This window comes from Aspergillus foveolatus (genome assembly GCF_047715535.1).
Source record: "Aspergillus foveolatus strain CBS 279.81 unplaced genomic scaffold BDW70scaffold_8, whole genome shotgun sequence".
NCBI classification, from domain to species: Eukaryota; Fungi; Ascomycota; class Eurotiomycetes; order Eurotiales; family Aspergillaceae; genus Aspergillus; species Aspergillus foveolatus.
Window position 1 is genome coordinate 108,450 of NW_027396072.1, and position 26,942 is coordinate 135,391.

The following is a 26,942-nucleotide window of genomic DNA, read 5'->3' on the forward strand; positions in this document are numbered from 1 at the left end:
GCGGTCATGCAAGAAGTCGGACTAAGATGGCGATTCCCTTTTGATTTACAGGTCGGCGGGTTAGGATTTGTTTGCATATTCCCTTTGTGATTGATTGTGATTGAGCCTCCATTTCCTTGTGCATTGCCCTGCTTCTAGGTATCTATGCTTACAGGAGCTGAAAATCTCCTGCTGCGAGTGAGGTCAGTAATTAATCTACAGGTTTCACTCACATTGTCTTTAGAAGCCATAAATGTACAGAATATCTTAGCTATAAGCCGTAAAGAGACAAGGGTATCATAGTATGTACTAGCTCTAATTGCAGTCATTACTCGACTTGAACCCCCTTGGCGCCGGAGCCTTCAACCCTTTGGACTCCCTCAAATATCGCTCTACCCAGACTTCCATTTTTTCAAGCACATTCCTCTTCCCCTTTGTCACCTCCTCCCCAACTCCATCCCGACACCAAACACTCCATGCCCCCATCTCCTTTGCCATGAGCACATCCGTCCCCAACCGATCTCCAATAACTGCAATCTCGTCCGCTCGCTGCACCACTCCTCGCTCCCGGAACCACTCTAGCACCTCATTTCCACAAAACGGCTTTTTCTCAACATTCACGCCTTCCTTCGGAGACGACGGTAACCGGAACACTGGAATTTTGAGTTCTGCCAGACGCTCTTCAATCTCCAGAGCCTCGGATTCGTAACGAGGATGTGATCCCGCACGGTTCGAAACGATGAGGATAGAGTTTGGGGCGGTGGAGATGTTAAATGGAGATGTAGGTGAGTTGCGGAGCATATGGAGATGCGCGTAGATCTTCGATGGGAAAGTCGTTGTTTTTGCGGGACAGAGCGTATTGTCTTTATCAAGGATCAGGGCGCGTATTGTTATTTCTCGGCCCTTTTCGGGTTGCGGATCTGCTTTTCGGCCGTACTGGGCTTCGAGAAGCGGACCAATTGACTCGGGGAGCTGGGTGATTGTTGGGATTGTCAGGTGCGGTAGGAACTGGGAGGGCGTGCTTAGGAGGGTTTGAACGGCGAGATTGAATGCGCGGATGTTGGTGTTTGGGGGGTTCATTTTGCTTGCGCCAAGTTTGGCGGACTGTCTGAAGGGAGCGTAGACAGGTAGTCGGGGTTGACAGGACGTAGCACTTCATAGATAAGTAGATGGCGGTGGGTTGAATCTCCAGTCTTGGCAAAAACTCCAACGCCAAAACCTCCGCCATCAGACGCGCGACAACCAGCTTTCCTCCTCTCGCCTTCTCAATTGTCGACCGACCAAGCTCCCCCTCCCTTCATTCATATTCTTTATACCTGATCTTCTGCGCACAGTCATAGATAGCCAAGATGGGCAAGTTAACCAGCACAATCGGTATCCCGATCAAGCTTTTGAACGAAGCACAGGTACGCTTGACTGTCGCCCTTGCGGATATCGCAACAAGACCCTGGAAAATGCAAATTAACAGATGAGCTAACGGTCTATAGGGCCACGTTGTCACCCTCGAAATCACCTCTGGCGTCGTCTACCGCGGGAAACTACTTGAGGGTGCGGCCCGTCCAACCCACCTTACACCGTACATTTGAACACTGACAAGTTTCGATAGCGGAGGATAACATGAACGTTCAACTGAAAGACATTACCGTCACAGCGCGCGATGGCCGCGTCTCGCATCTCGACCAGGTTTACATCCGCGGCAGCCACGTACGATTCTTTATTGTGCCGGATATGCTACGGTGCGTCTTGTCTATTCTTCTATGCATCATATTCGGCATCTTTGAGCTTGAAGCTAATCATCTACTTGTTCTATAGAAATGCCCCCATGTTCCGTACACGAGGACAGCGCGGCAGAGGTGTTGGTCTGGCACGTGGTAAGGCGACGGTGCAGAGGGCCCGGGGACAGAGGAGAGGATGATAGGTGTATTGAAGATGAAAAGGGGTCAATCGGAATCTGGTCTGGCCGGCGTTGGATGAACTTTTTCTATTCTATGTATTTCGTTTGTTACATGGCTGAGGGGAAAATAAATGGCTTGAATGGGCTGAGTCAGGAGCTGCGGCTAAAGTCGATTTTCGACTCGAAGAATTCACTCGCATAATCTGTAGTATCAATTACTTCACATAGCCAACTGGGTCGTTAGAACATATGTAGTAAATTCCGTGGAGCTCGAGCTTGAGCTCCTGGAACTCCGCCACCACCTCCGCATCAAACCACAAAACCCCCCGACTCTCCAGACTTCACCGTTTCACGCACAACCACAAAACTACAACTATCAGTTTAATGAACACCACATGTATATGCTGTGATCAGCAAATTATTATTCTTTAAAATGACTCTGCAATCACCCGCAGATTCCTCTAAAGGCAAAGCTAAACTAATTCGCAATGCCCGCCGCCTCCTCATCCTGTCTCCCTCTTCTCAATCGCAGTCGTTCATACCATCGCTCCTAAAACAGCTTACCGGGCACCCGCCGTCAGACACGCAAATCCAGACACAAAGTTTCGCCGGCTACACGACCCATCCGCCGCTGCGGATCGAGAATCGGTACTATGCAGCTGATGTTCCCGTTTGGGTTGATGAGATTCCGGTGTTTGTGGGTACGGACGTTAGCGCAAATGGCGAGCAGGTATCCGAATCAGAATCTACGGGGAAGGAGGTATTGGTGTCCGAAGCAGAACAACGAACTGGAGAAGGGGTGGGACGAAAAGACGCATGCGCACAATGGTCTCAAGAATTTTCTAGTCCTGAGGCGCGTGTTGTCCGTGATGCGATTGGGGCCGTTATGATCTGTCTTCGGAACCCGAGGCCGAATGCGGAACCGCCGGCTTCGACTTCTGGCGGGAAAGGGACGGGTATACCCGGCGATGACAGCGAAGATTCGGACGAAGTGCGCGGGCTAAAGGCATTCGTTCGTGCCGTGGGAACAGTCCGCACACTCATTGAGGAGGAGCGGGGAGAGATTGGCTCCGTGCCCGGAATATTGGTTTTGGGTGGGAAGAAGGAGAAGAAAGAGGAGAAACCAAAGGCTGGTGGAACGAGGAAAGACGGTCTAGAACTGGACCCAAATTTAGGTGCCGGGCTTGACGGAGAGCTAGATGAGCCGTTCTCGATCGGTTGGTGGGAGGGTCAGCTGTGCGAGATGGGACTAATAGGGTTCGAGGTTGTTGAGTGGGATTGGTCGCGGATCCAAGAGGGAGAGGAGAGGAATCAATACGGAGGTATGGCTTTCCTCTGTTCCGTATACTGTGCCGTATGTGGTGCTAATGAGAGCAGAACTCCAGGGTATGCGCCGAATTAAGGAAGTTCTCGAGACGCATGAATGGGCTGGAGATGAGGAGGGAGAAGTCGACACCAGTCTCCCAGACGATGGTGATGACCTGGAGCGCGAGCTCTTGGGATTAGATGAAGAGGCCGCCAGCGGCTTCAAAAACGAGGTTGACGAGCTCCAGCGGGAGATGGTGGGCTTGCGGTTTGCCATTGGGCGAGGTGGAGATGGAAATGTCGATGATGAGGAAGGAGACGAGGAACTCCGTGTCGATGCCGTCGAGGCGCTCTTGACGCGCATGAGAGCTATTAAAGGTGGGAGTTTCCTTGATCTCCTGTAACCCCTGGGTTTGTTGGAACTAACAAGCCCAGATATGAGTGCCGAATTGCCGGAAAAAGAGAGGAAACGATTCGCAGCCAAGGCTGTAGCGGATATTATGAAGGAGATTTAGCTTCTTTATCAGGTAAATCTGACGTTCTGCGTGATTGACACCGCAGGGCGGTATGCTATATTTTTTTTATCCTCCACAATACCCTGAACTAGAGAGTTATAATACATTTTATGCATGTGACAGTCGTCCCCATTACACGCCGGTCTTCATTCATCTGGATTTACTATTGGTCCTTCTTACCCTGCTCCTTGGTAGCGGTCTTGCGTCTCTGCCGGATCATATGCGTGTACATCACGTACGAACCTACCAGTGATCAGCTAATCATCGGGAAAACACCAAGAATATGCGTTTACATACCAGGCACATAGATCGCCAAAACGGCAACAATAAACCACCAGTAAAGCGGATGGAACTCCTTCGCGGGGCTCAACGCCTTGAACGCCAATGCGCATTCACTGCTAATCCCGACCGGATATAGAACGTAGAATGTGTTGTACCTGCCATCCATTAGCTTATGGCGCGAACATGAATGCGGGGAAAAGAAAAAAAGAGCACATACCTCAACCACTGCCACCACCCAGGTACACTCTCAACTCCGCCATTAACCTGCATAACAAAGAACCCATACCGAATACACTCCGTCACGCCCCAAGCCAGCAGACATCCCAGATACCCCCATTCACCAACCTTATCCTGCCCAATGATCCCGCCATGGAACGGATACAAGACGCCCCAAACAACAAAGATCCGGCTGGCAACCTGCATCGCCGTCGTCATGACGGGCGCGCGCACAAGCCCGATAAGCGAGTGCAGGATCTCCAGCAGTGCGAGGGACTGCGTGATCTGCAGCAGCGGGGAATAAGTGTCGGCGAAGATGGCGGGGATGTCGACGGTCAGCGCCGATAAACTTCGGTCCTCGGCGAGAATGAATTGGTTCAGCAGGAGGCGGATCGTGCGGAAGGTAAGCGTACTCCAGAGGAAGAAGTTTGCGGCGTTGTAGAACAAGAGGTATTGCCGCGTAAGGCCGGACGTGCTGGCCGGTTTGGATTTTGGTTTCGATGAGGACGGCATTTTGGCGATCTTATGCGAATTGAAAAGAAATTGGTCGAGAAGATGGATGGACGTGGGAAGAGCTGGGAATTGGCGAGCAAGCTGAGGTGAGGTTTTGATGAACGGGCGATTGTTGAGGACGAAACTCCGACACGTGGGCTGGGCCTCGGCTTGGCGTTAATTGTTGGGTTGCGCAGAAAGGCAGATGCAGGGATCTAATATGCTATTAATATTAAGGATCATAGATCTACTTCATATTGAAGAATATTGCTTATTATAAATAGTTCAAGGAGTAGCAGAATGTTTAGTGTTCTCTTTTCTATACTCTTGTCTGCATATGGATTCTGATTGGTTCGGCGTGCGTGCAGTTCCAGGGCCTTATGCCAGTGTCATAGACACACACGCGTTGCTCCAGGCGGTGTTTGAACGCCAGCTCTATGGAAGAATCCGTGCATTGTCCGCAAATAGCCGGATTGTAGCTCAATACAATCCTATGTTTCCAGTATCAGCATTTCTCATTGCATTCTCTGCTCTATGAATGAACGTTTTCCGATACACTGTACACAGGGGTGGTAAAATTGACCTGGAATGCCCGGGTGTACTCCATAAGGTTTGATTAAAATCTACTGAGGATCTCAGCCACGCGTGATCTGAGAGCGAAGCTTGTGGCTGATGTACCAGGGGTATTCGTGTGGCTGCTATCGATCCTACCGCCCGCCAAAGTCTCTAGGATGTTTGGGAACAATTACTCTGGGTATCTGAGGTACAGTCAGCCCATGCAGCCGCATCACAACCCTGTCGGATAATTGTGGGACCAATGCTATGAAGGACTCGATCATTGCCTGCTGCTCATAGTCTCGAAACAGTTTCCAGTCTCAACTAGCCAAACCCACAGGGACCGTCGCAGGCTCAGCATAAAGTGGAGGCCCGTGGGACAGAAGGTCAGGGATTCGAGTAAGATGCACCAACCAGGCACGGTTATAAGTCGGCATTTGCGACCGACTCAATAGTCAGCCGCGAACGAAGGTTGGCTCGACGGCGGGGTTGTAAGAGCATCTCACCGCATCTCTACAGAATACAGAACATACTGACATACGAAACAACAGAACATACACATATCTGTCAAAACTCTAGCACCCTCGGCGATGAGCATCGCGAGAGGGGCAAGACGGGTGAACAGCTGACGAGAAAGAGCAGGATGCGCGGCACTCAAATAGTGTGTGCTTTGACAAAATCTTATGCAGCTTGATGTCACCCTCTCGGTGGACAGCACAAGCCGCGAGCACCTTCTCCCAGCTCTGATCGTTTGATCCGTCCAAACGGAACGAAGACCCGAGCCGGTGCACTTCCCTTTTTTGACTGTACGGAGTACGGACTGCCAGCGAGCAGTTGCACTAAGCGCCCGGCTTAACACCTGACGTTAGATGAAATGACTCGTCAGCATAAAAGCTGCGAGGTTCGCGCGCTGGGATGCACCGTATATAAAAGCAAAAATAAAATAAAATAAAAGGAGTAAAAACCAAAACGTGGTATGGCCTGCCATCAGAAGAAAGAATTCTGGAAGATGGTCCAAGCTCTGGCGGACTTGGCAGCGGCCCATTTGTCATTCTCAGTCCACGGTGACGTCGTTCCCCTTGTTATGACGTTTCTGATAGGGTAAACTTGACCGGGCTCCTCCAGTTCTTGGAGACACTTTGTCAAGTCTGCTTCTAACCCCACGCGCGCACTTGCGACTTGCGACTTACAGCCGAGAGAACCCGAAACTCGAAAGTTTGAGACTGAACTGCGCGAGATATTTCGTCGTAACAGATTATTCACGTTGAGGGCCCGGTGGCCGTCGATTGGGACCCCCGCATGGTGTCATACGGGGTATGACGAAAGACCAACGGTAGGGTTCACCATCCAGCCAACCGTTTCCCTCGTCGCTAGATTGAGCGGTCCCTGGAGGGGGCTAGACCTTTGCAATGATGTTGTACCGGTAGAAGGTGACAGGGTCTGGAGGGGCTAGCGAGGCGAAGATGTTTCCAAGAGGCTGGTGCACTTGCAGCGAGTGCAGCGAGCAGAGCGACCGGGATCTCTCAAATTCAAGACATTCAATACATTCACGGCTCCATGCCAGAGCCACGAGTCTGCGAGCAGATTGCTCGATCAGGTATAATCCGCGGGTTTGGACATGATGCTGATGATGAAAAGGGTAGGGGAACAGTGGAAGGTTTCCACGTGTTCCGATTTAGGAGTCGAACTCTGTACCCTTCATCTATTTGATTGTCAGGTGGATGGATCAGCAACTACGTCAGCGATGATCTCAGCGTGCATAACACGGACAATCTCGCGAAGACAAAAAAGAAACGAGCGCGAAGCGACTGGTCAGTCTTGCTTTATTTATCCTCTGCCGCCAATGCGACCCTACTCCGTAGACTCCTCGACATGCAGTTCCTCGACGTGCTGGCCCAGAGGTAGGAAATGTCAGCGTGCGGCGTGACAGCATTCCTACTGTACGTACTGACAGGCGCCGGGTGTCGGGACAGCAATGAGGCTGCCCTGAATGACCTCATCGCCCCACAAAACGGATTTTGGCCTCAGTCCGATCAAGGAGACCAACTTCTCGAGGTCTACGGGACGGCATTGTCTTGAACATATTTATCTTTGTAAATACGACTCGTTCAGAAGGCGGAATAAATGTCATGTTGTCCAGACACAGGAGATGCTGGGAATGGGATAGAGGGAGAGGCCTTCGTAATATGAGATGTAATGCCTATCAGCGTCGGCAGCCCACTTGGTTCCTCCCCCTCCATTTTGCTCATTTTTCTGGTTCCTCCCAACCTCCGAACACAACTGCGAAAGGGGAAAAAAAGGGTTAAATTTGAAAAGAACTTCACTCCTTCACTGCTTCCTCTCCTCCTCCCTTGACCTCCCGATTGGCCTTTTCTCCCCCCTCCCCTCCAATCCTCAGCTATTTATCCTCGCAATAGGTTTATTTCAGGCACTTTTAGCTCAGATCATTACAGGTGGGAGTTCTTTTCTAGCTCTATCTACCCCTCCTTCTCTTCCCTAATCTCACCTGCATCCCGGCGTGACCATCACTGGTCGCTGTCTGTATCTTCGTTCTCCCTCCACCGTTCTTCCTTTGTCCGGTACGCCATATTGTACCGAGAACCTTCCAGCCACCTTGTCTCTCTACGTCAGCCATAACTCCAGGCGAAGTTTGCCACCTTAATCATCCACTGCTGCTGTCCGTCTCCCCTCGTAATAGCCTTATTGCGTAGGGCAGGCTGCCTGTATTACCGCCATACTTGCGCTGCTGTAACTTTGCCATCAGTTCGTGGACCAGCAACTGACATGCATCTGAACCAGCAGACCCTCAAAAGTAATCTCAGTATTCGTGCCCGTTGGGTAACTTCTTGGACAGCCGTCTACCATCACCCAGTCAGCATAGCTTGAGAGCCCGCATAATATCATTCATCATAACCATGGCGTCAACTACAACCACCAAGACGGCCAAGGAAGAGCAGCCGGTGCAGGTGCGTGTTTTCTGGTGTTTGGATCTGTGAACTTTGACTGATATCGGGACAGTCCAAGCCGAGAACCCTGGCGGACATGGCAGACAGCATCGACCGAGCCACATTCGAACAGATCCTTGAGATGGATGACGAGGGCGAGCACGAATTCAGTCAGGGTATCGTGTACGGTTTCTTTGACCAGGCCGAGTCCACCTTTGATAAAATGGAGAAGGCCCTGTGAGTCCCCTTTCGTCTGATTTAATCGAGGCAATACTGATGGCAACTGCAGCGAAGACAAGAAGCTCAGCGAGCTCTCGTCGCTGGGCCACTTCTTGAAAGGCTCGTCGGCTACTATCGGGCTCACCAAGGTCAAGGACGCCTGCGAGAAAATCCAGCACTTCGGAGCGGGCAAGGATGAATCGGGAACCAACGACGAGCCAGATGAGAAGGTGTCACTAGAGAAAATTGAAGCAACGCTGGCAATGGCTAAGGAGGATTACAAAGAGGTGGAGAATTTCTTCCGCCGGGAATACTATCGTGATGAGGAGACACCCTCGTCCCCCGAAGAACCCAAAAAAGACGCCAAAGCATAAGATACCTTTTTGGAGGATTTGGATGGACGAGGTAGAAGGAAGCCGTTACTACTGTCTTGTTAACTGGATATACCACGATAGGTATGGCAGTGGACAGCGCCACGCCACGCCTCCCTCTTCCCATACACAACGCTCGCGTACTCCATTTCAACCTGATCAATGAGATCGATATTCTTTTTCACACAACGTGCGACAAGGTTCGACTTGGAGGACCTACACTTCAGCTGTCCACGGCACGGGACAGTGCGCTCGAGTGTTTCGCTCCGTTAGAGTATTGTATGAACCCAAGGCGTTGCCATGATGTTTTTGAGGTAGATGTTAGGCCTGTGCTTTATGAACGATGATATGTCTCATGCACACTGCCTTGTGGCAGGCTGGTAAGCGAAGCCGATACAATCAGTAGTTGTTGAGACTGGTCTTTCCTACCTATTTATGGGCAAAACGCACCAGTGCAGATGACGGTAATGCGGTGTTTTTGCTGGTGGACATCCTGTGAGACAACTCCGTCTGTACAACCTCCTTTCACCCCGTCCTTCTCCCACCATGACCACCTCCCTCGCTGGCGTAGAATAGCCTGGGCTCCAATTGGATGCCTCATCTTGTCAGAATATTCGGTTCTCTTGCCGTCGTCTGATCTGGCCACACGAGCTCCCCGTTCGCTTCCTCGCTTTCCCTATGTCGATTGATTGCACGCAGGTCCAGGTCCAGACAGGAATATTCCGAATCGAGCCACGGTGTTTGCCGAGCAGCACAACGCCGACGGCGCAGAACAGAGACTTCGTTTCGTCTGCACTCAGTCGCTTCGTCTGTGCGGGATGTTGAGGGTTGAAGGTCGCACAGCAGACGCTCAAGCGGGAGGCGATCGACAGGGAACTCCCGAGTCGCAGCTCGCTACAATTATCTTCCCCATCGGCTCGATATTTACAGCGCCTTTCTTCCAGTGGCAATGGCGAGATATGGATGTGTGTATCCAGAAGGGCGTGCGTGCGTTATGTTGTGTTCTCTTCCACGTTGATCAGGGTCAGGCCCATCTTTTTTCTCGCCTCGGATAGCGACAGGATGAGATGATGGGTAAAGGGCCACTGGCTGAAGAGTTGAATTCAGTGCCTAGTCTTGCCTCCTTAGACCGCACTGGATAAGGTCGAAGGCTGCTTCTATCCAAGCAGCCCTAATCAGACCCGCAGCTTGCACGGTGCCTGGTTGTCGTGTCTACGATCGTCGCCGGGCAGGGCAGGGAAGGACAACAACGGCGCTGCATGCATGCATCCCAGTCACAAACGCAACAAACTCAGTGACGGCTCCCTCCCGTCCTCGAAGCAAAGCTAATCGAAGCATCCTTGACCAGCATCTGCTAGGTTGCGCATTGGCTGATTGATGATCGTCGTTACCATTGCCATTGCGATTGCCTGCCAAACCGCATCCCCGATCCCATCGATCGATGGGGAAGAACAAGCCCTGGGTAACTTACTATTGGCAAGGGAGAGGGAGATCAGTCCACCTATGGAGCCACTTTTTTGTTTCCATCCTTTCCTCCTGCGCATCGAGGCCGTTTGTACGACGTTTAGTTGCCCCATTGGGAAGTAAGCAGCATCCCGGCGCATGTCTTTGACTGGGCCACGGTTGTGTGTTCCTTTCTTTGATCGGTCGTGTAGGTATTTAAGTTTGGTTTCCTTAAACTTGCCATGCTGCTGCTGTTGTCTTCCAGAGCTGCCTCAACCACATCTACCAGATAGCTGCGAGAACAGCCAAACCATATTAACATCCATCTTCCCCTTACAGTCAACATTGAAACAACGAAAATGCCCCCGGTAGGGCCACGCGCATCCAAAGAGGAGTTCATGGCCGCCCTCGGCCTTAACTCCCACGATCCTCAGCACGAGCAATACTACCGGGCAATGCGAGTACGTCTCTATCTACTCTTTCTTTTGGTAGCAATTCAGTTAACTAACAACCATTTACCAGGACGAAACAATATTGATATACAACCTTCTCAACACTTCCCCCTCCAATCTTCTCGACACTCTGACCAATACATCTGACAAGCCTAAGCCACCTTACTTCTGGCACCACATTAAGCCTGAACGCCAGCAATGGGCCATACGGGAGATTGCGCGCAACGCGACGCCACGCACAAAGGCGCTTTTTGCCTCAGGTGAGACGAGCGGCGAGTACGGACCGAATTGGGTGGCTGGGTGGCTGCTATACAGTGTGTTTCGAAGTCGGGACGTCAGGAATAATCGAAATAGGAGAAGAGGTGAGGATAATTCAGGCGGGCAGAGTGGAAATCAGAGTCAGGCCGGCGGGCAGGCAAGGGCGTCCGACACGGGTCAGGGGCAGGTGAAGAAGGAGTACTATGATCCTGTGAGGAATGGGTGAGACTTGGTTGACTGGACTGGACTGGAGTTACGTTGAAAGGGTTGAGGTTGGCATGAAAATGACTTTGAACTAAAATTGAGATTGAAAGTGTATTTGACTTAGGGCATAGCATAGCGCAGGCAGCGATGGTTATCGACTTCGTTTTAATATCCATATATAGGACTGGGTTTTTCCCAGCTTTCCAGAAAGAAAACGTCAAAAGAGGTTGGATTGGCGATGCTTCAATACGTGTGGAGTAGAAGTGTATTCAGCGTCAGCAGTCTTGAAAACAAGTTCAACAAACTAACTTACGTCGCTGACGGCCAATTGTGCGTAAGAAGTCTCCCTGCGAAAATGGGAATCACTGTAGGGCAAGAGATGCTTAGGGGTCACTTAGCCTTCTCATGAGCTGGGACTTCCTAGCATTGGGGAAGCTGCGGCCGATGTGCGCCAAAAGCAAATGCGGATGAAGATATCGAAACACATTTGGGCCCGTAAACTTCAGGAGAATCCAATACGTGCGGCATGCAGACACGGCCCGATGTCGGCACTGTTATCAGCATCGATCACTATGCATCAACGTAGTCCTATTATCCAAGCCCTTGAACCCTAGCTTCGTACGCTGAGATTCGATAAGTTGCTCTGCCGAGTTGTACAAGGAAGCGAAAATGCAACCACCTGAGCTGCCGTGATCAATCCGTAGAATTCCGGCAAGGACGCACTATTGAGAGGTAGTATGCGTGGCTTCCTCGTCTTCCCTTGGGCTGACGTTTCTGTCAACCACGATCACTATCAGGTTTTCTCTAGACTCTTGGCAGGCGTAGAGCCAGGGTAGACAATGGACCCCAGCCAGCAGCTCGTAGTATAACTTCTAAATATCATCTATCGTCTTGTCTGGCTCTTTCTTTTCTCTCTACACATACTATGTGGTAAGCCTCAGTGAAATTGTCAAAGTCCTCATACTCCTCTAGTATACCCAAACCTCAACCTCGTTCTCAATCTCCTCATCTTGTCCTCTGTAGGCGGTTGGTTAGGAGGAAAACCATAATACTGGCTGTAGCCTGATGCGACGGCATCCCCCAGGGTTCGGAGGCTAGATATATAAGTTCGGACTCACATAGGATTTCTGATTTAGCAGGACAAGTCTATAGACCTTTGTTGAGTCTCAGCTCCTGCCGCAGTTCAACAGCTTCTAAGAATCCAAAAGGGCGGGTTAGGGCATGTCGGGCTATGCGCGTGACTTCCATTTCGCGTTATGGACGTGAAAAATACTTCCAAATGGGGACAGCTGCAGACTGGGGTCTGAATGTTGAAGCTGGCTCTTAGAGCTTATCAGCTCAAGAGGAAAATTTACTGGGCACAAAGATTGCCCGTGCATTGCTTCCAGTACCGCTGCAGATCTAGTCGGTTTACAATTCGGTTGCTTTTCCACGGTATGAAGCGTGCAGTCTCTTCTCGTCTTCTGTTCTGAGATTATTCAATTGCTGGACATTTGACTGCATGGACAAACGCTCATCCCTGTTTCCGAGAAGAGAAGAAAGGGTTCAGGTCCCCTCTATGAATACGCTCTATGAAGAAATGGCTAACCGGAAACCATAATCTGGGGTAGGGGAGCGCGAGGAAGATAAGACAAATAGGTATGGGAATATGAATACAGAGAAATGGTGAAGAGTGAGATAAGAAGGCAAAAGGCAGCCCTCAGCAAACACATTGACAGCTGTCTTCCTTATAGGGAAACAGTGTACGTATCAATATTCGCTCACCAATCATAGTTCCTATGGCTTCAACGCAAAGTAGACATATGTACGATGCTATATACAATCTAGGTATCTAAAACACAAAGGAAAACAAAGAGTGAAGATAGAGAGCGGTATCATTTATCAAGGTCCCGTTCCTCCTTCTCTGGATCTTCACCCTTGCGCCTCTGCTGGTCTCTCTCTTTCTTCAGAGCTTCGACGACACGTTCATCCCGCTCGTCCAGCTTCTCATCCCATTCTGTGTCATAGTCTGCGGAAATAGTCTTGATCTCCCGCCGCAGCGCATTCCCCTCATAAATCAGATTCTCCCAGAGCTGTAGATCCACCCCTTTTAGCTGATACAGCTTTTTCTGACGCGCATTGATTGTGAAATCCAGCGCTGAACGATACGAAATTTCGCGGTTGTGGTAGAGGAACCAAAGATAACCTCCCATAAGCGTCGATAGAGATGCCAGGTACGTGATCGGTTCCATCGTGTCCCAGCCCAGTTCAGTCTCGAATGTCAGCTTATAGACAAGGATCCACCATGATACCAGTACGCCGAAGCCGCCGAGAGCAACGCGCTGAGCTCCTCGGTGCGCCAGTTGGTCACATTCATGCTTGATATCCGCGATTGTGCGGATCCGGTCTGATATTTTCCGCAGCCGCATACGAAGATAATGCGTCCGTTCCTCGAACGAAGGGACCGTTATTCTAATCTGGTCCAGTCCCAGTGGTGCCCCTTCAATGGCCACAACAAACTCCCCTGCGCGCGCGGCATCTCGGATAAAGTCACCAATCTCTGTCGCATGAGACCATCGAACGTATCGCTGCTCGCCCTCCCCGTTGGGCTGTGGTTTCTGTAGCGAGCTATACGTGTCAAGCTCTTCACCGGGCGGTTGTGACTCTTCTGGATGGCCCTGGCCCTTATCGTCTGCAACAGCAACCTCTTCCACCTCCATTTCTTGTGATGAATCGACAGAGTGCTTGGTCTTTTTACTACTTGCTTTTCGCGGGCGAATAGGGTGGTTTTCGAACTGGTATGCGATGAACGAGATGCTCGGTTGTCTCTGGGTTCCATTTTCGTCCTTGATCATTGGTAGCTCAGCCTGAATCAAACGTTCAAGATATGAGAGGGGCTGTTGAGAGTGTATAAGTATAGCGATGGTTTCCACATCTAGTCAGGTTTAGTAGCTTTCAACCGGTCAATATAGAAGCAGCAGCTTACTCTTTGGATGATCAGTAGGCAATGGGATAAGCAACTTCAGCAGTCTCGACGGGGTGGTTAATAGCTTTCCTGTTGTTGAAATCAGCCTCCGAAAAACTTCTTCAGACTTCAGTTCGTACCTTTCTCCGCCGAATTGCTAAAACTATCCCTAGACCTGGTTTCTCGTCCTAATCTCTCTGTTCCCTCATCCTCCTCCTCGATCTCCTCTGACCCATTTCTCTCATACGAGCCCTGCTCCCTCGGTTCCGTCTGTTTCTCGTGCCGGACGTTTGTTTTTCGCCCTTCACCACTGTCAAGTGATGATCTAGTAAATCGCCTTGCAACCCCATATGACCCCTTTGCTTTGCTCAATGGTCCTATTTGCACACCTCGAATCAATAATTGACGCCCGGAAAAACCATGCGTTTGGCGTGACTCTCTCCCTATAGCGAAACCCGGTCTCCGATACGGCGAAGAATATATATTGTTGTATGTATGTGCCCAATTTCGTCCTCCACCTAGTAGCCCCTGCGTAATAACTGTGGCCTGGCGGCTCCGGAGAGCCAATTGCATCTCTTGCTGTTAGGCAATGTGTACTGTGGTCGACGTAATGGTAGGTTGGAGAATGTGAAGAGATTATCTGAACCCTGTTGCGGTTTCAACGAGATAAGTCACTCTCTATCGTTTCTGCCTACTTATCTTGGGTTGCTGAGAGTGAGACTGAATTTTTAAGGTCGGATATGAGCAGTGGCCGCGCAGTGATGAGTGCTGTTCCAAGTTGTTCCTGGGAGGCAGCTTTACGGTATGATGTCATAATTATTCAGCAGTCTCGACCACTCCCACAACTGTATACATCACTCTTTCCTTTTGGGGGCATTGGTCTGGCCCCATCCCCTCTCATGATCATATTATACGCCGTAATTGACAGCCAACGAAAGTGCATAAAAGTACGTGAATATACTCCATGAGCGGCTGAAGATATCAATACTTAACAGCATCGATACTGCACTCGTTGTTTCATGTAATATTAATTGTGATTACGCAACTGGAAGTCCATTTGAGCTCAAAAAGTATAAGTGTATGCATTCTGAAACTCTGGGAATCAGCCAGCAGACCAGATTTATCACTCTGCCAAAAGAAATCAACATATGACAGACAGCCCTAGGTACTAACAAGTGGATTAACGGGTTCGCAATAAGTAAATAAACACCTCGATCTATAGGATATTCAAGTCATGTAGGTCATGTCATAAGTCATCAAGTCATAAAATGCCGTAATCGTCTCGAGTCGATCAATTGAACTGCTTGTCCTTTGTTCCAATACCATTCAGGGCTTTTTCGGAGTGGTAACTTCTGCTCCAGGGTCCAGGCCTGCCTTGGATATAAACTACAACGCCCGCTGACTGAACGCAAAGCTCCTAGAGTGCGGGCCAATCAATAGTCGATCGCGGCCCATCCGCTCCGCCTCATAGCTCTCAGGGCTGCTGCCTCCACTTCTGCTCCCCTCGCTCGTCGATATGTCGCTCTCGTCTGCATAACGGGAACGTCTCCCCTTGCCAATAGCCACAGGGATTCCTTGGACAACACCACCGTGGTCGTGGCCGGCTGGATACTTGCCGTCATTGACGGAGAAGTTGCGACAAATGAGGTAGGCACGCATGGCTGCGTTTTCGCGGGCTAGGGTTTCTGTGGTGCAAACGACGTCTGTCTGGTACTCGCGGTTGTTGACGCGGACGATGCAAGTGTACCCGGTAGCGCTGGCGTAGGATTCATAAAGCGGCTCTGGCCAGTGACGGCGTCGGCAGAGACCTGCACACATGGTTATTGGATACTGAACGTGGGACGTTTGAACCCCAGAGCAGGACGCCAATGAAAACAGTTTCCGACGGCTCAGCAAATCATACAATTTGGAGATAAGATAGCCCATCTAGTATATTCTCTGCATCCAAACAAGGACCTGCAGCAGGAGTATGTTGAGTACGTTGGCGATGCGGTCAACGATCCCCAAACACGTAAGGCTCAGGACCCCGTAGAGCTCAATTGAGGTAGAGTTTGCGGCAGGGGACCTCAAACAAAAATAGAAAGACTACATACTTGCAAGGTAGAGAACATAGTACATCTTGACGACAGGCAGTGCCCAATGGATAGCGTGGTGTACGACGATGTTGAGTCAGTATTTGCTGCCTTGACTTATTGGGTACTGCACGAGATCCCGCAATCACCCAAGGGATATTGAAACAAGCCCTATATTGACGGATGTTTGTTTGATGCCCAACGGCCACGTTTTTCTGCAACAATCAAGGTCCGCGACAGGGGAATGAGGCGAAAAGGCTTAGGATGAAAGAATTGAGGCAACGGGAAGGGAGTCCACAAGGAATATGAAGCTAGCAGTCCTAGGCAGACAGCAGGATGTCCTGCGCTCGCGGAAGACGAGATAAAAAGAAAAGGTCAGCGGCGGTCATCATGTTAGTTAGGTATAATGAGCTCAAATAAGCCAGGTGGGGGCCCTAAAGCAGCGGCAGAGAAAGAGGGACAGGAAATATCAAAGGCGAAGGATAGTCTAAATGGAAAATAGTGGGAAATATTAAAATGGTTTGAATGGCAATGGCTGCCAGCCGGCGCAATGGGGATTCTCCACCGAGCCGGTGGACAGAGACATGGAAGGGAAGAGTTCAATGGTGCAATGCGGTCCTAAAGTTTCCTAGCTTCAATCGTCTCGCTTTCCTTCTGTTTGGAGGTTGAAACCATGATGTGCTGGCATGGCTTGTAGCCAGTGATTCAGCATGAAAGATCAGGATGTATTGACCCATCTGCCACGGTGTAATTCGCCGCTAATCTAGGCGGCGAAGATTGACATGGCGCTCAGGATTTCCCGGCCAAATCGGCCGTCTCGACCTTTGTGGACTTCTGCAGCAAGAGTGCCGGTTCTCTGGGTACAGACCGTCGGGGAGCGAGCATCTTTGACCTTTTTGTTTTTTTGGTTATTGGTTTTTCCTGTCGATTATTATCGGAATGCCTGTGATTTGTAAGAATGAGAAGGTGACTTCGCAGACCCCGCAGGGAGGATTGAAACCATAAAACACCATCTGACACCAACGCCAGCAGTCGAAAAAGACCTGCATAGGAGGAATTAGACTAGTAAAGGTCTTGAGTGTCCGCTAATGCAGACAATGATAATTCACAATGAGTGGTGGCTCATGCCGCGCAGGGAAGGTCAGAAGTTCCTGGACGAGATCCATGACTGTCCGGGAGCAATTGGGTATGGACAAAAATCATAGGACTCAGAACAATATTCATGGTAATCCCTAATTATTTTCAATCATGCAATGGGACTTAACTGCGCGCTTTGGCATTGGTTGATGCTGCTTAAGGGGCGATTGAGCTCGTCGTTAACTCGGCTTCTTAACCGAGATTTGCATCCTGCTGAGACCCGATTCTCTGTAAGTAACTGAGCTTATGAAACTGGCGCCGATCATTGTATGTTGCGAATGTCCCGAAACCCAACTTTAACGGAAACTATATCAACGAGTGTATTCTTTTCAATTGGCGCTCATCTACCAGCGACGTTCCTGGGTGGGACGATAGGCTGGCAGTCAAAACCCGGAGCAGTCGTGGACTTCTCACCCAAACACCAAGGACAGAGTGGCCCAGCCGTGGCCCGTTATTGATGTTGACGCCGGCGGCAGGCATCGGATGCAATGATGAGTTGGCAGTTTCGCTTGCTTCGCGCGGCGGGGAAACCCATGCCACTTCCTCGACACGAGGCGGAAAGGAGAAAGACTTAAAAAACCTTGCAGCCGCATTAGCAGGATCCTTTCTATTGCTCGTCGATATCTCCGGGGAATACAATTCACCGTCAGCGGCGCCAACCTACCTCGTTCCCCTGTCGCCGCCGGCGTGGACGGGTTGCAGCAGATTCCTGTGTTCAATGTCCGTGCATGGTGGAAACCTGCTTCCTGTCAACAGAATGAATCTCAGTACTGTGATGAGAGATGTGAATCGAAGCGCGTAGGATTTGACTGTCCTCCCATTTCTTATGAGCTTTCCTCCGATTTGATGTGTCCTGCGCGTGCTTACTCGTGACGAAGAACGGCTTATTATGCATTAGGTCCTATCTGTTATGACAGACAGCGTTTAAAGGCTGCAGGTCTGGCTATCGAAAGCATGTGAGAAGAAGGTTGAGGTAGTGTCTGGGAAGAAGGAAAAGTGATCGAAAATGAAAAGAGCCTGTGAGACCCCTGGTTGGTGTGAAGACCGAGTGGTCCGTTCGTCAGACTTCCCATTCATTCCACCAACTACCAACTAATAACAAAATGAACGAGTCGTCAACCACGAGTCAACTCCATGGCTAAAGTATAATATCGAAGATTAATCCCTGGTTTTAGCATGCTGGACTGACTCTTCAATTCGCGTGGCTGCTGGAGTCCTACTCAACCTTGAACCTGCATGTCAGAAGACAGAAGAACTGTGGATCTCATTTTGGGCGAGTTACTATACAAGATCTTACAGGATAGTGAAATATCAATCAGTCATAGTCTCATGGTCCATCTTTCAGATATCTATTTCCGTTTCATCTTCTGTACACTTCATTCTCCATAATTTTCCAAAGGCTTCTGTTCACACCAGAGACGCATATTTTCTGCGGCCTTGTGGGGAATAACATACAGAGGGTGAAACGCCTTCAGGCGGTCACTTTCATCAAAGACATTAACATCGTACCCTTTATCGTCCGAATCCCAAGCAGGCCGACATTTCCATGAAAACGCCGACGAAAAACGTCCGTTGGGAACAACGCTGGAATTGGTGTGGTAGTGGTAGTGCTGAACGGAGCTTAGGCCAGTAAGAGTGTAGCAGGTATGATATGAGTCTGGGTGTCTTGAGCTCACATTAGTGTCTTGCAATAATCGAGACCGTGGTCAACCTACTTCCCGGGCTTATCACGGAGTCCTCCGTTCTTCGACTGACAGCAGCCAAGGATATATCTTGTCAATCCCTCGCGGCTGTAAAGATTGCCAGCAACAGGCTGAGGGCCAGCGGCATTCTGAACGCCGTCTAGCGCAGATTGGATCAACGGCCAGCAACTCCCAACCCAGTGACTATAACATCCATCGACCAGCTTATTGGTTCTTCCGGCGAATCCCCCCTCCGGTGCGTACTGTCGAGCAGAAAGCCAGGAAAGGAGCATTTGGACATCCATGCACCTATTGCCATCAGTAAGCACCACATAAATCATAAATAAGGAGTATTCTTACTTCGGTATAGTCGCTTCAGGTTCGCCGAGGATGCATAGACACGCCAATGCACAAAATGCGTATGCGCCATGCGCCTCTGAACCTGGGCTCCCGGAGATCCCACCCTCAAATGTTTGGCCTGGGCACTGTCAGTGATATTCATTAAGCTAGCTGGGGGACTCTACATCGCGACAGATATTCCCAGAGGCCGTCGGTGAACGTCTCCAAACCATACTCTCGTGCTTTGGCCCCCGGGGGCAAAGTAAGTGGCAAGTTTAGAAGCGAGATAATCACCATTGCGCAGTAAGCGCCTCTAATATGCAATTAATCAATGCAGGAAAGAAAAATTACATGAGCTGAACTTACCGCACGTCTTCTTCTCCACCCTCACAAACCGTGATGCCGCCATCTGGTTGCTTGAGCCTTCCCAGCCATTTCCACCTGTTTCTTTGTTAGAGTGTTCTGATTCTTTCAAAGACCAGAGAAAGAGAAAGTAACTCACATCGCTTGGCGATCGATGAGGTTGAATGCCTCTTCGCCCCCAACCATAGCTAAGGAGAGCACTGCGGCATAACTTGATGCACAATGCGATATTTGGCCATGACCGCCTCCAAACCCGCCTGTGGGGTTCTGCATTGGCGTAATGGTAGCGATTGCACTAGAAGAGAAATCTTAGAAGGTCGTTCTTTCTTAGAGATGATGTCGGACAAGGGCGCCGTATCAGAGGGATACCTGCAAGCAAGCGCAAGATTTACATTCAAACTGAGCGGTTGCTTACCGTTCACGGTGTCTACTCAAGTCTTCTCCGAGAAGACTCAAAGCAGCTAGCGCCCAATAAATCATCCAAGGCCGGCTGGCATCCATTGCAACGAACCCTGGGGGGTAGTCTTCTAAAGAATCGTACAGATAGCCAATATGCACATCGCGCATGAGAGAAGGCACGCCATGACGATTGAGAGGGCCCTTCTGACTGCTGTGAGCGCCTGCTAGAAAGGGTAGACACTTGTTGACGGTCTCAGCCTGCAGCTCGCTTGTTTCGGTGATGAGCGTGTCACGGATCACAGGCGGCTCTTGGAAGAGACGTGGGATCGCAGCATGAATAGTAGCGTCCGCCATTTTGACGCCTCTTGTTGGCGATTGATAATACCTTGATCCGGACTCGAGAGAAGAACTGCTACTCGCCGGTAGTTGGGTTTGGGCTTTCTGAGGCTGAGGCTTCTCTACCTGGACCGTGGGGTTGGTTGATGGAAATCGAACCTTGCGACGCTTTCTCCCCGTCGCAGCAATAACAGGCATGGGCTTGCAAGAGGACGAAATATATAGAAAGCGCTGCTTTAATTTTGCATTTAGGAACCACTAGGACTGGTAGTATTGTCTGTTCCCGATTGTTGCCTCCTGGTTGACAATCGATGGACGAGCATTGTTCTTTTCCGCTGGCCAGATTATCCACTCTGGCCTCGGCCTAGGAGGGCGAATTAGCCAAGTGCGCAGGACTCCCACAACTCCCGCCTTCCGTTGTTCCCAAGCAAGGCACTGCAAAGGGAAACATCGATATAATATCCTCAGCATCTGAGTCTCTCAGATGAGAGATACCTGAAATTCGGTAATTTGTTAGACGATGGCTTGTCCTTTCGCATCCTGCTGACAGGTCCCGTGACTCTCTTTACTGCCAGAGCAAATTCGGGAAGGATCGCCGCTTTCCAAGCTTCGGGTCTTCTTTGTGGGATCGGATACGCCTGACGTTCCATCTCCCAGCCCCGTTGTCAATCATGGACGCTATCCCCTCTTTCCAGGCCCAATTGCTACTCGTGCGTGGCTAGACCAAAGGGAGACAGAAAGGCTGAGGCCCCTTTCTCAACAACTGTCTCGTCAGTCCTGTACGAAAAAAAAAAAAAAAAAAAACATCGAGGACTCATGCTTCATGCCCAAACTTCGGATCCAGATATTGTCAGTCACTTAGACGAAGCCAGTGCGAACCTGGTAGTCCACTGGGGTCTAACGGACAACTAACGTGACAACCGGGATGGCTTGCATAACCCAGTTAAAATTTAAAGTTATTAGTTGTACGCTTATTGCTGCTAATTACAAAGTGTATTTCTAGATCGCCACCCAAAGCAGCGACAGCTCCTCTGCCTTGATCTCGCGTCAGCCCGTTGCTGATAACAGCTCGCACAGTCGCGGTACTTCCTTGACGAACGGGGAGGGAGGAAAAGAGACCAAACGCGTTGGACAGGATGCGAGATGACCTGCAGTCGCGGAGGGACTGTCTACGAGTCAGGATCAATGGATATCGACAAGGATGAGAATCAGCAACACGATTTGCTAAACTTCAATATAGTGGAGATCCCCACGCTCAAGCGGCTGCAGAAAACTTCCCTTCCGGCTTGTGTTTGCCTGCCTGAGCTTCTTGCCCCTTCAAGACTGCTCGCGATAATGCGATCAGCTACAGAGGCGCTCGCTGGTAGACTTTTATCCTTGCAGATCGGTTGAGAGGCAAGATATGACCTATCATTTGACTACGGTCGTTTCTCATACAGGATGAGGCTACTTCTCCTTACACGTCCAAGAATTTGTCGAGCATCGAGGTCATACGGACGGCGCTAAGAGTATCAAGGCCACGAACAGAGGGCGGCATCTTTCAGTAATGAAGAATGGGCGCAGATTTCTTTTCGTATGCCAGTGCGTCATGGTTGCATCGTGCAGTCACAGGCTGCGGAAAGGGCTCTTACTTGCGTGACAGTCAAACCGGCATGCTTTATCTCCTCCATAATGACCAACTGTTCTGCAACCTCGCCGCGAACATCTTCCATAGGCCCGAAGGCATTAGGCTGGGCCTGGTTACAACTGTACAGTAGTAGCGCGCCAATGGAGATTGAAGCTAGTAGTGCAGCGTCAGCCACCGTGTTGGCGATGAGCGCTACAAGTGTGCCGCGATGAGTGAACAATGAGCACTAATTGAGCGATTGAATTTTATTGGCAGCAACTGACCAGGTAAACGTTTATTGAGCCTGATTTATCTCCTCATTCTCGCTAAGAGTGCATGACTCGACCAAGACATCTCTCCAACTGCGCAGACTACATCGTGAAGTTTGGAAGAGGCGAAGACATGACTTGCAACTTGTCTCTACCTCGCTAAACAAATAGAAATTAAGCGACAGGAGAATGCTCCTTGCTCCATATGATGGCGAGTCCTCGGGCAAGCGAATTTACTCCGAGCAGCCCTGTCACAGCTGCTTGACACGGCCGTGCTTACAACCTTGTGCTTCATAGTCAGCGGGGTCAGTCCGGGCCAGGCTTTTCTCGCCTCCGACGGTCCTGTGTAGGTATTATTGCCACGCCCGCGGATCGGCGCTCGCCTCAACAGATCTGAGGCCATGAATTTCCACTGATCTTCCTCTTCCCGAGAGCGCGTCCCATGTCTCTCACCCGGCAAAGCCGCACGGCGCCATGGGACTCCTTATTGAGGACCCAGACGTTTTCTTCAGGCACTGTGGTCTGGTCGAGTCTCGACTGAAGCAATATGCAAGACGCTGATGACGAGCGCCAACTGCAACGTAGAAACATCACGCTGGAGTGGATTGGAATGATTGGAATTGATCCTGTCAGCAAGTCAGCATTCTTATTCCTGAAAAAGAGGAAGGGCCGTACCGTGGACCCTGTGGGCATTGTTAGCTCACCAGACGGAGTAAGCTACTCTCCATCGAGTATCTCTATGACCAATTTCCAGTCGTAGTCGCCGCGGGCTCCGAGTTGCAGCCGGCACTCGACTTTCGAGATCGATGATGAGATGATAATCATGGGACTGGCTGCTTGACGCCTTAGTGGTCCATCATCGCCTCAATCCTGCTGTCTGTAGGAGAACTAAACTGCAACAGGCAACATGGGTGCGAGTTTGGACCAACTCCAACCAACGAAAGCGCCACGAGCGTGGCATTAGCAGCAGAACGCAGTCTTTCTACTCGAAGGCCAAGCGGTGCCCCACCCCGATAGCGATAACTCCTTCCCAGGTTCCCCTAGCGTATCTCCGGCTCACGCACCTCCCGCTTCACCGCTGCTTTGCTCCCCACCGCTTCTGCCCGCCATGGTCTCATCCTATCGCCGTGCCCTCTTCTTCCTCTCGCACCCCCGGATTCTGGGCTTTCTGCTCATCCGAGTGCCTTTTCCCTGAGGCTTCGTGGTCATCTTCCATCCAGCTTTTCTTCTCTTTTGTACGACTTTCGTCTTTTGACAACCTCCACCTCTCTGATTTCGACTTTTGTTGTCTTTATCTCTGGATATAGACTACAGTGACCATGTCTAATGTTGATTTGACCGGCGACGGCTTCATCGGGCTTGATTATGACTCGAGGAACTACATTCAGGCTCAGTCATGGCCTGTGGCGGTGGACCAGCGGGCAGACGCTTCGCGAGATATCTCACCCTTGCAAACCAGCGGTCACTCCTTCGAGCAGACGGTAGCCCAAGACCCAAACCTCATCGTTGACTGGCAATTTCAACATTTACAACCCCACCTTCAATATCCTCAGGATGAGGCTGCCGCCGCTCCCCAGTTCACCACCGCAAGCTATGGCATGACTATCCACTCATCTCCTATTGATATGATGTCGGCACCTCACGGTCACATGAGCACTAGCCTGCTCGACGGGCCTTATTTACCTCTCGCTGCGCCCGTTGACATGGTCTCATATCCGTACCAAGATCTCCAGACAGATCTGCTTGGTTTCCAGACTCACGGCCTTCCGGACATGTCTTCCTATGCGGCACCGCAGAATATGGTTGGAAGCAGTTCGCCGACGGACACGTACCTCGAGGTTCGGTCGCTCACTAGTTCTAGTAGTGATAACGGTTGGAGTATGATCGAACCCCGTCATTCGCATGAGTTTTCTTTCGCAGATCAGGTCTTCATCAATCCGACACAGACTCTACACGACAGAAGTCTCTCCGAGTCATCGTACTCGACATCGTACGGCAGCTTTGTGGAGGTCTCCAATCCGGTCAATTCGCCATGTTCGGAAACCAATTTCGAGTCCGCATTTAACAGTCCCGTGAACCGACGAGTTTCCTACGACCACACATCTCATGGTTCGCAATCACCCACGGCAATTAGCCCCGCTGCTATTGTCCGACCCATTCAAGTTCCTGCAAAGAAAGACACTTCACCGACACGCTCTTCAGCCAGCTCGTCTTCACCGCCGAGCAGAAAGGGGTCTCGCAAGAGCCCGATCGCCGCGAAGACTGCAGAGACCAAGGTCCGCAAGCAATCGCACGGGAAGTCTGAGCCAGGTGAGAAGAAGGTAGGGAAGCGCAAGGGGCCCCTGAGACCCGACCAGCGAAAGCAGGCCAGTGAGATTCGCAAGTTACGAGCTTGTCTGCGTTGCAAGTTCCTCAAGAAGACTGTAAGACTCTCAAGCTTATTACCAACATCCGAAATCCACTAACCGAACTAGTGCGACAAAGGCGAGCCATGCGCGGGATGCCAACCTTCGCATGCTAGACTATGGCAGGTTCCCTGCACGCGTATTGATATTAAGGAAATCGGTTACTTTATGAAGGACTGGAAGGCAGACTATGAGCGACACATCACCCTCGGTTTCTCGGTTGGCAATATTAAGGGATTCTCAGACCAAGAGAGGACGCTCTTCATTACCCACGGATATGGGCAGGTGCTTCCGATCAATGCGCGCGAAGTGTATGTGCACAATGAACAGTGTTTCAGTATCGACTGGGTGGAGGGTATGAACCGCGAACCCAGCCAGTTCGAGGTTGAAACTGCGAAACTGTCCGCCGGTATGGAAGGAGTCTCACATGCCATGCTTTCCGACTACTTGGATCGCCATATCGACGGCAACGGTACCTTTGAGAAGTTCGTCGATGATTACTTCGAGGGCACCCCATTCCTAACGCAGATGCTGAAAACCGCATTCCGGTATTATTTCCGCACAAAGATGCCCGTAATCCGCAAGGCCTTAAAACTTATTCTTGCTTATAACCTGACACTTCATGTCACGATGGTGGAGGGCGTGGGTGACGAAGAAGGCTTCCTGGGCAAGATTGAAGACCCGAGCTCGAAATTCAAGGGCAAGACGGTGGCACCCGTGATGATCAATTTCCAAGTCAAGTGCGCCCTAGCTAGCATGTGGCGTGAGCTACAGAAGGATGTTCTGGAGGAACTGTCAAGTCTCTATTCCAGTGTCTACAGCGGCGAGAAATTGAAGAACTGGCCTACAATCTTCATGCTGGCGTCAATCCTTCTGGCAGTCTGGGAGGAAATGCAGTTTGACTGTCACTACCGCACTCCCGTATGTCCTTCTATTTTTGAGGCACAAGAATTTTCACTAACTTAAAAATAGGACGCTGCTGCTGTGGAGAAATTCTGCCATGACATGGAGACTACTCCTGTCGGAGTCATTGTCGGTTTGTTCCAGGCGATCTCTCAGAAGTTGCCTTCATTCTCCGACTGGGACACATCCAAGCATCATCACTTGCTGCACTCAAATCCCGACGTCTGCAACACAATGACTGAAGTCCGCCAGCACGTTGAAAAATTCGGTAAGTTTCCCCCTTCCTAAATGGCAATTCATACTGATGATTCGCAGAAACATACCTCCGTGGCCGTTCAGCGTCAAAATTCAACAGGAACGACTTTGACTGCCTGTCCAACAAATTCGTCTCTAGACTTGTGATCCGTGCGAACTAGAACAACTGAATCTAAGCACATATATATGGCTTGGCAACTAAACGATACGAAAAGCACGACGAGATATGCCAGCATTTATGATTATGAGACTCGCATTGAAGCTCTTTCTGTCACCTACATTTGATTGTCTCGGTCATTCCTCAACTGTCCTACTTTTTCCTTATTTTGTTCTGGGAACCGGTATTTCCCTTTCATATCCCGCATGTTCAGCCCGAAGCATCTGTTTGTCATTTATCAGAACTACGCTCTTTTCCTCTTCAGTGATGTACCTTCTCGCACAGTACTTACAGCAGCGATGATGAGGATCACGACGTTACGATATTATACGGTCACGAAAATGTTCGACAGCGAATCATGGTGGCAACTGAGTTGTCGAGTCCTGCTGGAGGCTAGTTCTCGCTTCATGACGCTGATTGTTTGCATTTGTGTACTTAATCCGTTTCTTTCTGACTTCTTGTGTTAAGTATTGATGTTGATGGCTTTCTAAGTCGAAAGCGGAGGACGTTTAGGTTCTACAGTACCAGGAGGAACAATCTAGCTGGATTTCCTTCTCAGAATCATTGGTATATTTTCTTGCAGAAACTCAATGATATCCCTTTTTAAAGCTTATTTCATGTATCTCGACTAATCGAGTATACATTAGCAGACGTGCAGTATCAACCGCTCGAACCTGGTTCTGCGGCATTGGGCTTTCCTTACATACCTTGCGTAATGAGGTACGTATAGCCACGTACAGCCTCTAGAGTTGAAGGTGGTTTAACCTTCTTCCCTGTATCTATGGCGGAGCATTATCGTTTCGGCGACAAGTCGACAAGACTCCACGCAAGGACCGGATGCGAAAAGCGGGGGAACCGCATGCGACGATCACCTGACGCCCAGAATGGGCGCTAGTCCCATAAGCGCCTCACTAGGTCTCCAAGTGTCCACTTGCGATAAGGAAT

At 50.3% G+C, this 26,942-nt stretch overlaps 9 protein-coding genes across 9 annotated transcripts; 5 read left to right on the forward strand and 4 right to left on the reverse strand.

Moving 5' to 3' along the window:
• Positions 1 to 294: 294 nt before the first annotated feature.
• BDW70DRAFT_157150 (phosphatidylglycerophosphatase) lies at positions 295 to 1,059 on the reverse strand (the record flags this gene model as incomplete). Its single annotated transcript, XM_073740305.1, has 1 exon — positions 295 to 1,059. One exon carries the CDS (start codon positions 1,057 to 1,059, stop codon positions 295 to 297), a length of 765 nt encoding a protein of 254 aa, XP_073598832.1.
• Positions 1,060 to 1,112: 53 nt separating this feature from the next.
• Positions 1,113 to 2,052, forward strand: BDW70DRAFT_130204 (putative small nuclear ribonucleoprotein SmD3). The gene is made up of 4 exons (XM_073735761.1): positions 1,113 to 1,385; positions 1,467 to 1,527; positions 1,586 to 1,715; positions 1,792 to 2,052. Exons 1-4 carry the CDS (start codon positions 1,329 to 1,331, stop codon positions 1,892 to 1,894), a joined length of 351 nt encoding a protein of 116 aa, XP_073598833.1. The 5' UTR covers positions 1,113 to 1,328; the 3' UTR covers positions 1,895 to 2,052.
• A 173-nt stretch (positions 2,053 to 2,225) lies between these two features.
• BDW70DRAFT_115410 (adaptin-binding domain-containing protein) lies at positions 2,226 to 3,936 on the forward strand. Its single transcript, XM_073734629.1, has 3 exons — positions 2,226 to 3,195; positions 3,251 to 3,556; positions 3,614 to 3,936. The coding sequence occupies exons 1-3, from the start codon at positions 2,307 to 2,309 to the stop codon at positions 3,691 to 3,693; spliced, it is 1,275 nt and encodes a 424-aa protein (XP_073598834.1). The 5' UTR covers positions 2,226 to 2,306; the 3' UTR covers positions 3,694 to 3,936.
• Positions 3,720 to 4,801, reverse strand: BDW70DRAFT_115408 (protein tyrosine phosphatase-like domain-containing protein). The gene is made up of 3 exons (XM_073734628.1): positions 4,193 to 4,801; positions 3,991 to 4,130; positions 3,720 to 3,936 (listed from the first exon to the last, which is right to left on the reverse strand). Exons 1-3 carry the CDS (start codon positions 4,702 to 4,704, stop codon positions 3,857 to 3,859), a joined length of 732 nt encoding a protein of 243 aa, XP_073598835.1. The 5' UTR covers positions 4,705 to 4,801; the 3' UTR covers positions 3,720 to 3,856.
• A 3,212-nt stretch (positions 4,802 to 8,013) lies between these two features.
• On the forward strand, positions 8,014 to 8,991 carry BDW70DRAFT_115425 (signal transduction histidine kinase). The gene is made up of 3 exons (XM_073734631.1): positions 8,014 to 8,204; positions 8,257 to 8,420; positions 8,473 to 8,991. Exons 1-3 carry the CDS (start codon positions 8,154 to 8,156, stop codon positions 8,774 to 8,776), a joined length of 519 nt encoding a protein of 172 aa, XP_073598836.1. The 5' UTR covers positions 8,014 to 8,153; the 3' UTR covers positions 8,777 to 8,991.
• Positions 8,992 to 10,476: 1,485 nt separating this feature from the next.
• Positions 10,477 to 11,287, forward strand: BDW70DRAFT_115420 (uncharacterized protein). The gene is made up of 2 exons (XM_073734630.1): positions 10,477 to 10,677; positions 10,739 to 11,287. Exons 1-2 carry the CDS (start codon positions 10,576 to 10,578, stop codon positions 11,150 to 11,152), a joined length of 516 nt encoding a protein of 171 aa, XP_073598837.1. The 5' UTR covers positions 10,477 to 10,575; the 3' UTR covers positions 11,153 to 11,287.
• A 1,717-nt stretch (positions 11,288 to 13,004) lies between these two features.
• Positions 13,005 to 14,800, reverse strand: BDW70DRAFT_171615 (uncharacterized protein; the record flags this gene model as incomplete). Its single annotated transcript, XM_073743265.1, has 3 exons — positions 14,215 to 14,800; positions 14,096 to 14,164; positions 13,005 to 14,044 (listed from the first exon to the last, which is right to left on the reverse strand). Exons 1-3 carry the CDS (start codon positions 14,645 to 14,647, stop codon positions 13,005 to 13,007), a joined length of 1,542 nt encoding a protein of 513 aa, XP_073598838.1. The 5' UTR covers positions 14,648 to 14,800.
• A 3,801-nt stretch (positions 14,801 to 18,601) lies between these two features.
• BDW70DRAFT_130226 (CAAX farnesyltransferase subunit beta RAM1) lies at positions 18,602 to 21,122 on the reverse strand. The gene is made up of 7 exons (XM_073735762.1): positions 20,083 to 21,122; positions 19,807 to 19,962; positions 19,671 to 19,745; positions 19,490 to 19,617; positions 19,326 to 19,443; positions 18,999 to 19,274; positions 18,602 to 18,948 (listed from the first exon to the last, which is right to left on the reverse strand). The coding sequence occupies exons 1-7, from the start codon at positions 20,598 to 20,600 to the stop codon at positions 18,660 to 18,662; spliced, it is 1,560 nt and encodes a 519-aa protein (XP_073598839.1). The 5' UTR covers positions 20,601 to 21,122; the 3' UTR covers positions 18,602 to 18,659.
• Positions 21,123 to 23,283: 2,161 nt separating this feature from the next.
• BDW70DRAFT_115545 (Zn(II)2Cys6 transcription factor domain-containing protein) lies at positions 23,284 to 26,102 on the forward strand. Its single transcript, XM_073734632.1, has 4 exons — positions 23,284 to 24,700; positions 24,752 to 25,603; positions 25,655 to 25,853; positions 25,901 to 26,102. The coding sequence occupies exons 1-4, from the start codon at positions 23,597 to 23,599 to the stop codon at positions 25,999 to 26,001; spliced, it is 2,256 nt and encodes a 751-aa protein (XP_073598840.1). The 5' UTR covers positions 23,284 to 23,596; the 3' UTR covers positions 26,002 to 26,102.
• Positions 26,103 to 26,942: the final 840 nt, after the last annotated feature.

What these genes read in the sequence shown, in the direction of transcription:
- BDW70DRAFT_130204 (XM_073735761.1), top strand. Translation starts at nt 1,329, where the DNA reads ATGGGCAAGTTAACCAGCACAATCGGTATCCCGATCAAGCTTTTGAAC. An exon ending in CCGCGGGAAACTACTTGAGG is followed by an intron (nt 1,528 to 1,585) that starts GTGCGGCCCGTC and finishes AAGTTTCGATAG; the next exon opens with CGGAGGATAACATGAACGTT. An exon ending in ATTGTGCCGGATATGCTACG is followed by an intron (nt 1,716 to 1,791) that starts GTGCGTCTTGTC and finishes CTTGTTCTATAG; the next exon opens with AAATGCCCCCATGTTCCGTA.
- BDW70DRAFT_115410 (XM_073734629.1), top strand. Translation starts at nt 2,307, where the DNA reads ATGACTCTGCAATCACCCGCAGATTCCTCTAAAGGCAAAGCTAAACTA. An exon ending in GGAGAGGAATCAATACGGAG is followed by an intron (nt 3,196 to 3,250) that starts GTATGGCTTTCC and finishes TAATGAGAGCAG; the next exon opens with AACTCCAGGGTATGCGCCGA. An exon ending in GCGCATGAGAGCTATTAAAG is followed by an intron (nt 3,557 to 3,613) that starts GTGGGAGTTTCC and finishes TAACAAGCCCAG; the next exon opens with ATATGAGTGCCGAATTGCCG.
- BDW70DRAFT_115408 (XM_073734628.1), bottom strand. Translation starts at nt 4,704, where the DNA reads ATGCCGTCCTCATCGAAACCAAAATCCAAACCGGCCAGCACGTCCGGC. An exon ending in GGGTGGTGGCAGTGGTTGAG is followed by an intron (nt 4,131 to 4,192) that starts GTATGTGCTCTT and finishes AATGGATGGCAG; the next exon opens with GTACAACACATTCTACGTTC. An exon ending in TTTGGCGATCTATGTGCCTG is followed by an intron (nt 3,937 to 3,990) that starts GTATGTAAACGC and finishes GATCACTGGTAG; the next exon opens with GTTCGTACGTGATGTACACG.
- BDW70DRAFT_115425 (XM_073734631.1), top strand. Translation starts at nt 8,154, where the DNA reads ATGGCGTCAACTACAACCACCAAGACGGCCAAGGAAGAGCAGCCGGTG. An exon ending in AGGAAGAGCAGCCGGTGCAG is followed by an intron (nt 8,205 to 8,256) that starts GTGCGTGTTTTC and finishes ATATCGGGACAG; the next exon opens with TCCAAGCCGAGAACCCTGGC. An exon ending in GATAAAATGGAGAAGGCCCT is followed by an intron (nt 8,421 to 8,472) that starts GTGAGTCCCCTT and finishes TGGCAACTGCAG; the next exon opens with CGAAGACAAGAAGCTCAGCG.
- BDW70DRAFT_115420 (XM_073734630.1), top strand. Translation starts at nt 10,576, where the DNA reads ATGCCCCCGGTAGGGCCACGCGCATCCAAAGAGGAGTTCATGGCCGCC. An exon ending in AATACTACCGGGCAATGCGA is followed by an intron (nt 10,678 to 10,738) that starts GTACGTCTCTAT and finishes ACCATTTACCAG; the next exon opens with GACGAAACAATATTGATATA.
- BDW70DRAFT_130226 (XM_073735762.1), bottom strand. Translation starts at nt 20,600, where the DNA reads ATGCCTGTTATTGCTGCGACGGGGAGAAAGCGTCGCAAGGTTCGATTT. An exon ending in CCTGAAGCGACTATACCGAA is followed by an intron (nt 19,275 to 19,325) that starts GTAAGAATACTC and finishes TGATGGCAATAG; the next exon opens with GTGCATGGATGTCCAAATGC. An exon ending in CTCCGTGATAAGCCCGGGAA is followed by an intron (nt 18,949 to 18,998) that starts GTAGGTTGACCA and finishes TGTGAGCTCAAG; the next exon opens with ACACCCAGACTCATATCATA.
- BDW70DRAFT_115545 (XM_073734632.1), top strand. Translation starts at nt 23,597, where the DNA reads ATGTCTAATGTTGATTTGACCGGCGACGGCTTCATCGGGCTTGATTAT. An exon ending in ACTGTCACTACCGCACTCCC is followed by an intron (nt 25,604 to 25,654) that starts GTATGTCCTTCT and finishes ACTTAAAAATAG; the next exon opens with GACGCTGCTGCTGTGGAGAA. An exon ending in CCAGCACGTTGAAAAATTCG is followed by an intron (nt 25,854 to 25,900) that starts GTAAGTTTCCCC and finishes GATGATTCGCAG; the next exon opens with AAACATACCTCCGTGGCCGT.